The sequence below is a fragment of the Gastrolobium bilobum genome, unplaced genomic scaffold, assembly GCF_033153095.1.
Source record: "Gastrolobium bilobum isolate Gb01-03AN ecotype WA unplaced genomic scaffold, APGP_CSIRO_Gbil_v1 utg16366, whole genome shotgun sequence".
Taxonomy (NCBI): domain Eukaryota; kingdom Viridiplantae; phylum Streptophyta; class Magnoliopsida; order Fabales; family Fabaceae; genus Gastrolobium; species Gastrolobium bilobum.
Genome location: NW_026897955.1, coordinates 201,644 through 216,939, shown reverse-complemented (window position 1 = coordinate 216,939; position 15,296 = coordinate 201,644). Strand labels below are relative to the sequence as shown.

General features: G+C 36.2%; 1 protein-coding gene across 1 annotated transcript; it reads left to right on the top strand.

The window, feature by feature from the left end:
- The first annotated feature begins 303 nt into the window (after positions 1-303).
- Positions 304-13,408, top strand: LOC133311684 (putative white-brown complex homolog protein 30). Its single transcript, XM_061512758.1, has 14 exons — positions 304-509; positions 869-942; positions 1,624-1,896; positions 3,040-3,103; positions 3,175-3,321; positions 3,416-3,450; positions 4,128-4,201; positions 4,635-5,563; positions 9,482-9,778; positions 9,949-10,437; positions 10,797-10,945; positions 11,183-11,472; positions 11,572-11,705; positions 13,056-13,408. The coding sequence occupies exons 1-14, from the start codon at positions 304-306 to the stop codon at positions 13,210-13,212; spliced, it is 3,318 nt and encodes a 1,105-aa protein (XP_061368742.1). The 3' UTR covers positions 13,213-13,408.
- Positions 13,409-15,296: the final 1,888 nt, after the last annotated feature.

Genomic DNA, 15,296 nt, shown 5'->3' with positions numbered 1-15,296 from the left:
AAGCACCCCTATTCTTAAAAACGCAGGGCAAGTGTTTTATCAAACAGAGAGAGAGAGAGAGAGAGTAGAAACAATGCACATCCTTGAATCTAGCCACCCATTTCTCTCGGCCATTTCTTCATCCCAAAATCAGGACACTCCCACAAACTCCACCAATGAACAAACCTTTCATCACCCTCAACCCTCCCTCCTCTTCCCCGCTGCATCTTTTTTCTTCCACCTTAGCTTCACTAACCTATGGCTTCTTCTTCTCCTTCTTCTTCTTCAAAGGTTGCTTGATTTGGCGACCTCCAAATTATGGAAATGAGGAACAATGCTTCCACCTCGGTCGCTCTCGTTCTGTTCTTATTCTCTTTCGCGTTTTTGAGTCTGCCACCACGGATTCAATGCGCGGATAGCACTTTTGCCCCTTCTTTTTACACTGAAGAAATCTATAAGGAGCTTCAAAATCTTGCTACCCTTTTAAACAGGGACATCAAAACAAGTTTAGGCTTCTGCATCAAGGATGTGTGAGAGTCATTTTCTATTATTGCCTTCTCCTATAGTTATTTACTTTACTCACTTTTCTCCTAGTTTATTAACCACCTAGGATAAAATTAATACAAGATTGATTAACATTAATAAAACATAAAACCTGAACGATGATATAAGCATTAATCATAACACGATTTACCTGTGCCCACATTAATGTTTCACAAGTTAGACACTATATATCTCAACTATATTACGGAAACAGTTAAAAAAAAAGTGATAAAATTGTAGCATGCATGTTCGGAGTATCCCCGACACTACTCTGACAACCACAGCACAACAACCATTTTGAAGTGTCCATGTTTCCTTGTTGACTATACTGTTTCCTATTTTTCAGGAAAAAAGATTGGGTGGAAGCATTTGACTTTGAGGAAAAGTTGGATTTCGTGGATTCTTGTGTTAAGAAAAAAGGTATGTGTTCTTATATTGACATTTTAGTATTAGTCAAAGTCCAATACTTCCAAAAACCTAAGGTGTTAGGTGACGCATAAAAAAATGCACAGGCTCATTTTACCTTGTGCTGAGATTCAACTTTTATTTAGAATAATAAAGGCAACAAGGAACGCATTCATGGTCAATTGGTCATAGAAGCTTTAATACTGAAGTTTTGACTACCGAAGTTTACCCAAAGTTTAGACTACTGAAGTTTGGACAGTGTAATTGTAGGTTGTTTTCTGTCCTTGGAAGATGACAAAAAAGTAAGAATAGAAGTTTGGACATAGGAATTATGATTTATAAACTGTGTAGAATTTTTCGTTGTGTGTTTAGAGGTTAGCATATTGGTTACTTTTTAGTGTTATCTTTAGGATACAAGGAAGTTCAATTCTCATAATTGTGTGTTGCATGGGATTGTGCCGCTGACATGCCCAACTTCAGCAAAATTTCTTGATGGTTATTGTAATCCACCGTCTGTCCAGTGCCAAAGACATACTATTGTATATTTGAGGCATTGGAATTTGTAGGCTAAGGAACTGTATGGCACATACTTAATCTTGGTTTATTCTTTTCTTGTGCATTTTTTTTTTTGGTTGAAGCAAATTTCTGTCATTCATTTTATGCTAGGTCCTAAATATAATGTGATTTGATTGACAGGAGATTTCAGAGATCGAATATGTACTGCAACTGAAATAAGGTACTACTTCCACGGTTTCTTGGAACAGGGGGCATCATCTTCCAATTACGTAAAACCTAACAAGAATTGCAATTTGACCTCATGGGTTTCTGGTTGTGAACCTGGTTGGGGTTGTAGTGCGGGCAAGAGTATTGACCTCAAAAAGGACATAAAGGAAATTCCTTATAGAACTGATAACTGTCAACCTTGTTGTGAGGGCTTTTTTTGCCCTCAGGGATTGACATGCATGATACGTAAGTATGTGATGCCTCTTAAAATTATACCTTCTGTTAAATTGATATCTTTCCTCTTCAATCTTCAACGATTAATATATTTATATATTAGGAAATTGAGATAGATGCTTCATTATATCTCATATGTGAGATATGTTTACCCCAGACAGTTGCATTGTATCATGATAAACATATTAGGGTTAATGTATGCCTAATAACTTAAGCTAGGTGTTTGTAACGCTGATGCCTAGAAATGTAGGGTTAATCAAAGCTGTAAAGAGAAGAATATGTATTAACAAAAAAATCATTATATCTCAAAAAAAAGTCCGTGAAAAAAACAAAGCAACATTTGAGATCAAAGGAAAATGGATTACAAGCTACATTTGTTGAAGTTTTTGGGATTTTGAAGTTTAAACTAGCATCAATTATGGAGATGGTTCCAAGCTTGTTTAAATTACTTGGTTGGAGGAGATGACCTGATGTTCACAAAGGAAACTGTAGATAGAAGTACTCTAGTGCTAGGTGAGATGCAGCAAAGACCCAAATCAGAAGCAATTTTTCATTTACCTGGGCTTGGGGTTAATCCAACCAGTACACACCTAAGCATACAAGAAACAACTAAGTCCATATATATACCAAGTTGGTGGAAAAGAAATTTTTTCCTGAATGACAGGGTTTATGAATAATGATGTATGCAAGTTAGTGTCTATTCGAAACATATTAAATGTTAAGTTTGTGCAAAATCTGTGGGGCATATTTCATCACAAGAGTATGTTTTATGATAGTATTGTGCAAAAACTGTGAGCCCTGTAATAAAGCTATTGTATGTCTTCATGGTTTGTGTATGACACCTGAATTATATTTAGTATTGATGTTGAAATATATTGTTGTGAAAATTTTCAAAAAACAGCACCCCTAAGTGTGATTTGATGCATAAATATTTTCTCTTTTACACTGGGGGCCAAGATTTTTTTGTCTATAGTACATACAAGACATGCATATTATTTTCTTCAGTTTCGCTTTTGATAGTCATCGTGCTAACTTCCATATTCTTCAGAAAACAACTTTGGTTTCATTTAAAATCTCTGAAATTATCTATTGTGGATGAAAATTAGCTGCTCAAGTATAATGTTTTTAACTTTTCTGATTTTCCTCTCAATGAAGCTTGCCCACTAGGCTCTTATTGTCCACTTGCAAAACTGAACAATGAGACTGGAATTTGTGACCCGTAAGTTTTTCTCTTGACGCTAATTTTTTTCCTTTGTTGTCTAAGCTTCCTCACTAAAATAGAATTTGCAGATATAGTTATCAGATACCTCAGGGAGAAACAAATCATACTTGTGGCAGTGCTGATATTTGGTCTGGCATGGTAAACAATAGTGATATCTTCTGTTCTCCGGGATCATACTGCCCAACTACAACACGTAAAGTCTCTTGTGATAGTGGGTATTGATTTTTCCCATACCTCTTTGTTCTGTCCATTGCTACCAACTTGGTACTGACTGCTAGCATCCATACTCATTATTTTTTCCAATTTCAGATACTACTGCAGGATGGGCTCTACTCACCAAAATCGTAAGTCTAATTTCTTTCTTTTTCTTTTGGGGGTATATATTGTAAGTATAATTTATTTGGTTAAGTTGTATGATCATTTTGTCCTTAAATTGTGCTTCATGAGTTTATGACATTATTAAATTCTACTTCATATATTTATGACTTGTCTTATTATTTTTAACCAACAACTTTGAGTGCTCTCCTTTGCCTTTCTCAGTAAGTATTAAAAATTTCATCCACTTCTCACTGATTGGTCAAGAAAAAAATTCAGCGGAATTTTTAGAAAATACAAAAATAAAGAACCTTTTTAAATCTACATAAATGGTTGTTAACTTAAACTTAATTTATACCTGGATTTGGTATAATTTACTTGTGTTTAGGTATGATCCTCACATCTGTTTGAAAAAATTATACGTTTCAGATTGTAAATCTTAAGCAGAAAAAATTATACTCAGATCCAGTTGTGCAACTGACTGTGAATTCAAATTTGAAGTCTAAATAATAAAGACCTGATATTTTAGCTTTCTCCATAGGAGTGAATGCATTGCAGCATATTTGACATGATTGATTGGGTTAGATCCAGAAAATTATCTATCAGTAATTGGATTTAACTTTTCTATCTCATTTACCTGCTCTTCTTTGTCTGAGAATGGGGGATATTAAATTGGAACCTTGGTTTGTATTGTTCATTTTCGCAGCATGCTCCAAGTTGAGTACCTGTAATCCAAGCACAGCAAACCAAAATATGCATGCTTATGGCGCTTTGCTTATTGTAAGTAGAATCTGATCTGGTATTGGATGAGGTCATACTTTGCTTTCCTCTATATTTCATTTTGCTTCATTGGTTATGCAATATGGAAAACTTTGATTAACTTTAGTTTTCTTTTCATGTTCTATCAGGGTTTTTATTACCATGTGTTTTCTTGAATGATTATTTTGAAGGTTTCAATGGATAATTTTTGTTGTTTATTTTACCTACACTTTATTAAAGGTTCTGTGTCTCTCTCTTCCTTGACCAACTGTGGTGCCTTTTCCTGCAATATGAAGAAATACAGAAAAAGATCAGCAGAAAATTGTCCCAAAGTTTACTTGCTTTTCTTTTTGTATATACTCTGAAAGAGCATGGAATACTTTCTAATATTTGAGCTAAGGATTCCTTCTCTCTATGCCCTGTTTATCATATTTGATTTTCTTTACACTTGTAGGTTGCATTGAGTACTATCTTGATCATCATTTATAACTGTTCTGATCAAGTTCTAGCTACTCGAGAAAGAAGGAAGGCTAAATCTAGGGAAGCTGCAGCAAGACAAGTAAGAGAAACTGTACAAGCTCGAGAAAGGTGGAAAATAGCTAAAGATATTGCTAAGAAGGGTAAGCCGGGATTGCAAGAGCAGTTATCCCGCACCTTTTCTCGCAGAAAATCAGTAAAGCAAGCGGAGCAATCTAAGGTTTTTAGTCAAGCAAAACCTGCTATGGGCAGTACTCTTTTGCCACCTGTGCCTCCAGGTTCTTCAAGCACATCTCAGGAGTCATCTGCAGCTTCAAAAGCCCCAAACAATGAACCTAGTAACCTTACTAAAATGTTGAATTCCTTTGAGAATGACCCAAATAGCAATGAAGGATTCAATCTGCAGATTGGAGATAAAAATATTAAAAAGCAGATGCCAAAAGGCAAACAGTTGCATACGCAAAGCCAAATTTTAAGGTATGCTTACGGTCAGATTGAGAAGGAGAAAGCTCAACAAGAGAAGAACAAGAACTTGACTTTCTCGGGAGTGATTTCAATGGCTACTGAAGGTGATGTTAGAACAAGGCCTGTGATTGAGGTAGCTTTCAAAGATTTAACTCTCACTTTGAGTGGAAAAAGAAAACATCTACTGAGGTGTGTGACCGGTAAAATCATGCCTGGTCGAGTCTCAGCTGTGATGGGTCCCTCAGGAGCTGGAAAAACTACATTTCTTTCTGCTTTGGCGGGTAAAGCAAGAGGATGCACTATGACAGGTTCAATTCTAATCAATGGAAAACCCGACTCCATTCACTGTTATCAGAAAATTATTGGTTTTGTGCCACAAGATGATATTGTGCATGGAAACTTGACAGTGGAGGAAAATCTTCGTTTCAGTGCAAGATGCAGGTAACTGATTTGCATTATGGAACTTACTCAGTGCTTTTCATATTTTGAATGATTGAAATGCATGCACTGTGTTTGTTATTACTTCAAATTTCATTGTACTTGTTTTGAAGCTTAATAAAATTAGGACACCTTATTTTATATATTTAGCAATTATGTGGGGTGTGTTTCTAGTTTCATATTTATTTTTATCTTTTAACAGTTGACATGATTGTTCTGACATATTGTGTCATATTATTTAAGGTTATCTTTGAGTAATTATTATTGCCAACTTGATATATGATAAGGTACTAGAAGTATAGCTCTGTTATATATATATATATATATTAACAATGTACCTCTTCTCCTACTATTGATATGGAATGCATTTAGTGGAGACAGAAGGAAAGATACACAGCAGTAAAAAGAGATAATGCAGAGCTTGGAGGGTGATGTACCTGTACCATTAAAATATGTGTACAAGAGGAAAAAGGGAAGAAAAAGCGAACAGCAAACAGCAAGAGTAGGGGATGAAGTGGCTGATGAGTTGGCTGTGAAAGCAAATAATGAGATGGAGGCAAGAGATGAAATGGCTGATGAGCTGGCTGCACAAGAGCATGATGAAGTGGCAGATGAGATGGGAAATAACAGAATGGTAGTGAGCAAAGAGAGAGAAGGAAAGGTGATTAGAGAAGTGGACACATGGCAAGCTCTGAATGGAGAATCAATAGTGGGAGAGACGCAAGGGAAGTGAGGGAAGTTAGTTATATTGGAAAGGGGGGAATGATGTGAGGGCATGAAAATTGTGTAATCAGGAAAAGGGGAATTTGGGTAGCTCTGCAAGGTGGATTGTTCCTGTAGAGAGGAGTGTCTTGAATTGTCTTTATCTTCGTTGTTACTAGTGTCATTACTAGTGTGATTACAGAGAGTTTATACTGTAGTCAAGTGAATTAGATTACGTGGTTGTTATTTCGCTTTGAGTCATGAAGTCTGTTGTTGAATTGTTACTGTTTCATCAATCTATGAGTCTGTGAATATTACTACAAGGGCTAAGTTCCCATATTAATACAAAGTTTACTGTTATTCAAATTTGGTGCCATCAATTTGGTATCAAAGCTCTATTGATCCTGAGAAACACTATATGGTAGTAATGAAAATGGAAGCGAGATTGGAGGACTTAGAAAGAGGAAGCATTCAAACAAATGGAAGATTAGGGGGAATTGAAGAATCCCTTCGTCAATTGAACACGACGGTGTTGGAACTTGTAGACCGAGTAAATGAAACGAGGACGGAGGATCATGAGTCGAGGAATGGAGGTGGAAACAGAAATCGTAACTTGAACGACAATGGCAACAGGGATGGTGAAGAGGGGAATAGGGCTAATCGTGTGAGAGAAGTAGAACGTGAGCGGAGAATAGAGGTGCCGGTGCCTTATTTTAATGGTGATGATCCTTACGGATGGTTGTATCGTGCCGAATGCTATTTTCGGATAAATCACGTTCCGGTTGAGGAGCAAGTAGAGACAATAGTGATTTGTTTGGAAGGGAGAGCTCTCAATTGGTTTCAATGGTGGGAGAGCCGTAATCTAGCCATTACTTGGAACGGGTTTAGATTTGCATTTTAGAGCGGTTCCACAGTTCATCATCTGGGAATCCGTATGAAGCGTTGATGTGCCTCAGACAAGAGGGGACTGTTGCTGAGTATAGAGAGCTATTTGAGCTTCTGTCAGTGTCGCTTCGTCACGCGGAAGAAGAAATGATGCAAGTTGCTTTCCTCAATGGCCTGAAAGAAGAGATCAGAGCTGAGGTGAGACTCCATGCTTTGACTGACGTAGATCGTATGATGACCTTGGCGCAAAGAGTGGAGGAGAAGGAGAAGGTAAGGGAGCAGGTTGGGCTAATCGTTGGACGCTTCAGACATGGAAACGGGTTTCACAATCGAACAGCCCTTCCGAATCGGGCTGCATCCAACGCTGATGTTAGGCCCATTATGGGTCAGAGCCCAAACGAAACAGAGGAACATAAGGGGAACGAGACCATGGGCTCTCGTAGCATAACCCAAAATAGAGGACAGGGACGTAATTTCGCTACGGCTAATGTTGAAAATAACTCAGTGGACTCTATTGCTTTAACGACGGTAGCAACACTAATGCAAGAAATCCTAATGCAATTGGGGGAGGAAGAGGGACCAAATACAGACTTCTCTCACCAGAGGAGGTGGCTGAAAAAAGACGGAAGAACTTGTGTTTTCGTTGCAATGCCTCATACTCACCTGACCACATTTGTCAGCAACCTAACCTGTCGGTGATGATGTTGGGTGTTGGGGAGACGATTCCCGAGGAAGAGGAGATACAAACGACGAACGGAGAGGACAAAGATGGAGAGCAAGGGCCGCTGCAACTTAACGTCCATAGCATCGTGGGTTTGACATCACGGCGTTCTCTGAAAATATGGGGGGAAATCAAGGGCAGAAAGGTGACGATCTTGATTATACAGGTGCATCCCACAACTTCCTGGACGGACACATGGCTGAGGAATTAAATTTGGTCGCGGAAGGGTCGAAGGAGTATGACGTAGAGGTGGGAGATGGGTATCGAGCAGTCAGTAAAGGAGTTTGTAGGAAGGTACCCTTGAAATTACCAGGTATGACTATTGAACAAGACAATTACTTGTTTAACATGGGAGGAGTTGATGTTATTCTGGGGTTTGCATGGTTGGAGAGGCTTGGGGAAATTCAAGCAAATTTTAGAAAATTGATCTTACGCTTTCGGTGGAAGGGGAGAATGGTCGAGTTATGTGGGGATCCCACATTGTCAAAGGAGAATGTTACTTTCAAGGGGTTGGGTAGAGCTTTGAGGATAGGGGCTGAACGATTTTATGTGGAGTTGAATTTATTGTCTGCTGGGGTTCAGGAGGAAGAGCACCCTCCTACTATTACACAAGTACTGAGGGAATATCAAGATGTCGTTCAAAATACCAACGGGTGTACCTCCAGTTAGGCATTATGACCATCGTATTCTGCTGAAGGAGGGGGCTGCCATCCCTAATGTAAGACCATATCATTATCCCCGTTACCAGAAGGAGGAAATAGAAAAATTTGTAAAGGAGATGCTAGTCACTGGATGGATTAGACTGAGTACCAGCCCTTTTTCAAGCCCTTTGGTGTTAGTGAAGAAAAAAGATGGAAGCTGGAGATTTAGCACGGACTTTAGGGCATTTAATCGAGTCACTATCCCAGATAAATTTCCTATGCCAGTGATAGATGAGTTACTGGATGAACTCAATGGAGCAGTGGTGTTTTCAAAGTTGGACCTTAAATCTGGTTACCACCAGATTAGGATGAGGACATAGGACATTGAAAAAACGGCTTTCAGGACTCATGAAGGACACTATGAGTACCTGGTCATGCCGTTTGGGCTGAGGAATGCACCATCGACTTTCCAGTCCTTTATGAACGAAATATTCCGGCCTTTTCTTCGAAAATTTGTATTGGTTTTCTTCGATGACATTTTAATTTACAGCAAAGATGAGCAAACACATGTCAGTCAATTAATTCAAGTGCTGGAAGTACTGAAGAAGCATCAGTTCTTTGCTAATTTGAAGAAATGTACTTTTATTAAGCATGACTCTAAGGAGCCTTTTCTCCGGTGTTTTCAATTAATACAATAATATTTCAATTTGGGTTCCATCATTTATCTTTCGTGCTAACCTGTAGAATGAACATCTTTGAAACATCAAATATATGCGAATAGAATAAGATGGATAAAAAGAATTCATTCAAATGCACTAGTTACAGATTTAGCTTCCTGGTTTTATAGTGAACCTGTGCGCTAAGTACCTCATATCTAATAAGTATTTTTCTCTTGATTTTGTATATTATTTTGAGCTTTTGTTCCCTTATGATTTTTAATTTCATTCAAATGGCTGTTTCTTATTACTGGAGACTGTCTGCGGACATGCCAAAACCAGATAAGGTTCTGATTGTTGAAAGAGTAATTGAGTCCTTGGGGCTCCAGGCAGTGAGAGATTCCCTTGTTGGGACTGTAGAGAAGCGAGGTATATCTGGAGGGCAACGCAAACGTGTAAATGTAGGGCTGGAGATGGTTATGGAGCCTTCGTTGTTAATCTTAGATGAGCCTACAACTGGTTTGGACAGTGCATCTTCCACTTTACTGCTTAAAGCACTTCGTCGCGAAGCTCTTGAGGGGGTAAACATCTGCATGGTACTTCACCAACCAAGGTAATTGTACCTTCCTCTCTCTCTCTCTCTCTCTCTCTCAATTTTGTTTCTGGTCAAGTGCACATATACCTAACAACCTGCTAGAATTAACATATTCTATAGAATAAAATATGTTCTTCAAAGATTCCAACATATACTTTATGTCTTATTTTGATTTTGTTGTGATACAGCTATACCTTGTTCAAAATGTTTGATGACATAATATTTCTAGCCAAAGGTGGCCTTACTGCATATCACGGTCCTGTTAAAAAAGTAGAAGAATACTTTGCTGGTATTGGAATCCCTGTGCCTGATCGAGTGAATCCTCCAGACCATTTCATTGACATTCTGGAAGGTTTAGTAAAACCAAGTTCAGGTGTGACTTATCAACAGCTTCCTGTCAGATGGATGCTTCATAATAGTTACCCAGTACCACCAGATATGCTTCATTATATTGATCAAATTGCTGCTTCATCATCTTCCTCAAATATAAATGATGCAACAACAAAGGGTACTGAAGAAGCTGCTGATCGATCCTTTGCTGGTGAGTTTTGGGAGGACATGAAGAGTAATGTTCAGAGCCAACGAGATCATATAGAGGCAACCTTCTTAAAGACTAAGGACTTATCTAACCGAACGACTCCTGGTGTATCCTGGCAATATCGATACTACCTTGGGCGGTATGAAATCCTATGATTTAATATAGATACAATTTCCCTTAGAGCCAATCAACTAACAAGGCTGGATTTCTAGTTACTTGTAATAAAGCTTACCAGCTCTGTTTTCTGACAAGAAATAAATTTAATAAGTTAGAGTAAAGTAACTACCTATGTATTTTTAACATACGTATGTACGAGATAGATATGTAATCTAGAGTTTTAAGCATGAAACATAAGATTTTATTAGTCGGATCTTTTTTAAAAATTAAATTTCATAGCTTATTTGAACAAATTGAGTTGCTTATTTTTTTTGAACGGCAATGAATAATTTACTATATTGATTGCATTGATTAAGTATTAACTAGGTCCATTCCGTTCAGGATTGGTAAGCAGCAGCTGCGGGAAGCAAAATCACAAGCAGTTGACTATCTCCTTTTATTAGTTGCTGGTGCTATCTTAGGAACTCTTACTAAAGTAAATGATGAAACATTTGGGTCCCTTGGGTATACATATACTGTCATTGCTGTCTGTAAGTCTGAAAGCTTTCTATTGAATTGGAGTCTCTTTTTCTGCTTCTAGAAATAAACCTTTCTTTTCTTTCTTGGGTTAATTGAACATCTAAGTTTAGATTCCTGTAATTAGTTTGAATGATTTTAATTATACTAAACTTTGTTCTTACAATTCCCTGGAAAGGAGAAAAAAATTATTTTTCGTTCGATAAAGCTTTCTATATGTGTCTTCTCTCATTTATATTGCATATTTGCAGCTCTACTTTGCAAGATTGCAGCTCTCAGATCATTTTCTCTGGATAAATTACAGTACTGGAGGGAGTCTGCATCCGGGATCAGTAGTCTGGCTCATTTTTTGGCCAAAGATACAATTGATCTTTTCAATACAATCATCAAACCTGTGGTTTATCTGTCCATGTTCTATTTTTTTAGCAATCCAAGGTCAAGCTTTGGAAGTAATTATGTGGTTTTGCTCTGCCTTGTGTATTGTGTTACTGGCATGGCTTATGCATTAGCAATTTACTTTGAGCCTGCTCCAGCACAGCTGGTATGGATCATATCAATATATACACACTTTCTTACATAGAATTGCTAATAATAACTACACTTACGTCTTTTTTTTGTTTTGTTTTCCCATCACTTTTAGGGGTCTGTGCTTCTCCCTGTTGTTATGACTCTCATTGCAAACCAGAAAAGAGATACTACCCTTATGAAGATCCTAGTAAAATTGTGCTACCCAAATTGGGCTTTGGAGGCCTTTATCATTGCAAATGCAGAAAGGTCTGTTTTAATTAGTGACTTCTTATTCCCCTTCCTTCTGATGGAGTATTGACTACTGAGTGAATGCATTCATGCGTTTTTACATCTGAAAACAAATGTACAGACATACACAAGTATGCACATTTTTGTCTATGTAAATGTGTAAACTTCAACACTTGGTTAGCAAGATAATATGATTGAAACAAGGTTAATTCACAAATGAAAGAATAACATAATCAAATAATTGATTTATTAGATAACATTCATAGAGTGCTGTATTAGATGTTTAAGTTGATAGTAGTTTGTGAATGAGATAAGTTATATATGCCTTTCAATCTCCTTGTGTTACCTATTAAGTCCTGGAAGATTTAAGATGGTCCAAAGTTCATTGAGGTTAGATCTTGATGATCAAATTGTTTTTGCGAAAGACTTTGAATTTATGGGAGATTTGGTTATAATGTTGCATTCTTCAATTCAGTCAGTCTTTTTAACTGATGATGACATTGGCATGGTGGTATAGCGCTGCTTTCTAAAATATGGAAAATCAAGTTCAGTTGTAGGATCATTAGTGCTTTTTTTTGGGCTTAATATTAGGGCGTGCTCGGCATGTATTATTGTACTAAACTGGGGGATTGGAGATGAGGTTTGAAAGTCATTATATGCTTGGTAAGATAATAAGGATGATGAAATGAAAGTGGATTTCCAGTTGTTTGTACTTGAATATTTTCTTGCGGAAATGAGATGATAATGTGATATCAATAGTTCAAACAAAACAATCTCAAGTATTCATTTTTTCTCTTTCTCTTCCAAACACCAGCTGATAATTATTAAAACTGTTTCATTACTCTTTATATCAAGTTCCCTTGCTATTTTCCTTCTCACATATCAGGCATACCCTTAGTGAGAAACGTAACATGCAAAACTTCTCTGACATGCAAACACTGATAGTGTTCAATTTGAATTTTTTGATTAGGATCTGAACCGTTTATATTTTGTCAGGTGTTGATTATTAAAAAGTAGCAAGGTTCAATATCGTGAATAAAAGCATTCATAGAAGTGAAAAATTCATAGAAAGACACAAGACTTTTTTGCTCTCATTAATTTGTGCCAGGCATCACAGTTCAATGAGGTTTAACATGAATAAAACTAGAACGTGAATAAAACTAGGCAACTCAGAACTTTTATTAAGATGGTATCATATATGGAACTTCGTTGTTGATCTGTTATTATTCATGCATTTGCCCTTCCTAGTATTCATCTGTTGTTGATCTGTGTTATTCATGCTCATGTTAGGACATAAATTGCTGTTTCAGTTGCCTACTAAATTACTAATTATGCCATATAACCCTTCTAATCTGCTATTCTTCTCAGGTACACTGGCGTGTGGCTGATAACTCGTTGTAGTTCACTGATGAATAATGGCTATGATGTCAGTGATTGGCCTATTTGTCTGATTGTCCTCATTTTGTATGGTATAATTGCCCGAGTTGTGGCCTATTTTTGTCTAGTGATCACCCTAAAGAAGTGAATTAGGATATGGCTATCCTCCTAGTGTACAAATCAAATAGTTTCCAATTTTCCACTAGAATATTTGATGCAAGATTCAGTCAAATATTTTGGATTAGTAGTAAGTTGTCATTACAAGCTGAGGTTTTTAGGTAAGTTCTTTTTCTACTAATGCTTATTTCTCTGTAAGTAAATTTTAGTCCATCCTCACCCTTATTCACCAGGATAAACAAGAATTAGTTTGTGTAAATTTTACAGAAGAAAAAAAAATACATCTAGAGCTCTTTAATCCAATTACTACTTGGAATATGTCAGTGCTTCTCACTGCTGGTAACTATAATTTTTCTTGCATAGATATCTAGCTCAGGCACATGTACAGGTTTTACTTTTATGTAAGACCCATATAAATGTACCTGCGCCTAAGTTTATATATGAATTTATGCAACAATATCTCAAAAAACATATATTACTAGGAGAAATCACACTTGTGGAGATGTTGTTGGGCAGGTGCATTGTAGGAAAAAAAATGATGAGGAGAGCTTGTTACTTGTTAAACACAATGTCATTGCGTTTCAAATGTAGTGTTTGCTTCGGGAGAAATTTTTTTTTACTAGGGAAATGTAATTGATAGGAAAGTGGTTGAAAAATGAGTTTGATAGGAAAATATAAAAAAAGTTGTTTGGTTGACTCAAATATTACCAGAGAAATTTATTTAAATATGCAAAATCTATGTTGGGGAGAAATTTTGCACCTGTTTTTTCACTTCCCCAGTCATCTCAAAATACCACATTTCAAGTGGTATTCTGTAACAGTGAATTTCATCCAAAAATCAACACAAAAGTTATTTTCCCATCTATCCTATTTGCCTGGTATTTCTTGAAAAAACCTGAACCAAACATGGTATTTTCCAATATCCACCTACACTTTCCCATCAATTCTAAAATAAACCTTCAACCAAATACTAAGAGAATCCAGCATGCGGTTCCAAAAATATTTTGCCAATCAACGGTAACACCTCTATCATAGCCAGTTTTATTAAGCATGTTCCAAGTTTTATAATCCTCCAAAACTAATCTCCAGAGAGAAAAAGTGAGGTTACCAGTTCCCAGTTCCCAGTCCCGGATCATGTGAATATTGCTCTATGATTACTCAAAGTGCTACAACGCTAAAGATAAATTTGCTTATTAAATTTAATCGATTAGTGTTAGGATTAAGAAATTCATAAAAGGATACTAAAGTTTGCCAAGTGCATACGCTAATTTTTATTGGGAAAAGTGTGTATAATTTTAAAGGATGTAGAGTTGTGTCATTTTAAGAGAGAGAAAGAGATAGATAAAGAAGGAGAGAGAGTTGACAAAAAAAAAATAAAGGTGTGGGTCCCACCTCTTTGTGAGAGTGAAAGGATGTAAGTTGTGTGATTTTAAATGATAGAACTTTTCTCATTTTTATTTATTTGTGGACACTTGGATTGTGTTATATTGAATCAAAATATCAATATATTATATTATTGAGTTTGATGTTTGTCATTTTAAATGACATAAGTTATGTTATTTTAAGAGAGACATAGACACAAGAAATGAAAATCATGGGAGAGAAGTGAATGATTTTTTTTAATTTAAATTTTAAATAAAAAATATTTTTGTGTGTCTCTCTTTTAAAATGACAAACACTTTTTTCTATATTATTTATGAGTTTATTGATTCTCGTGTCACAACAGATAAAATTATTTTTAATAACCTTAAAGTTATATTCTCTTTTGAAGGTTTGAAAAATTAATAAAGAGTGTTTTGATAAAATTTATATAATAAAGAAATAAATAAAATTTTTAAAATATTATTTATTAATTTTCTCAATTCCAAAATAACATAATTTTATCTCGTATGATAGAATTTTTTTTTTCCATCATTTATTATTTATGTAGGTAGTCGTTGGAGTCTATAAATGGAAACGTTTCCCTCATCAAATATACAAAGATAAATGCACTTGGACTTTTTTTTTTTTTTTTTTTGTAAATAAATGCACTTGGACTTAGCTAGACAAAAGATCGGATAAGATACAAATCTAGTTTTTTAGAATTTTTTTTCCCTCTCCTTAGCTCCTTAGCGT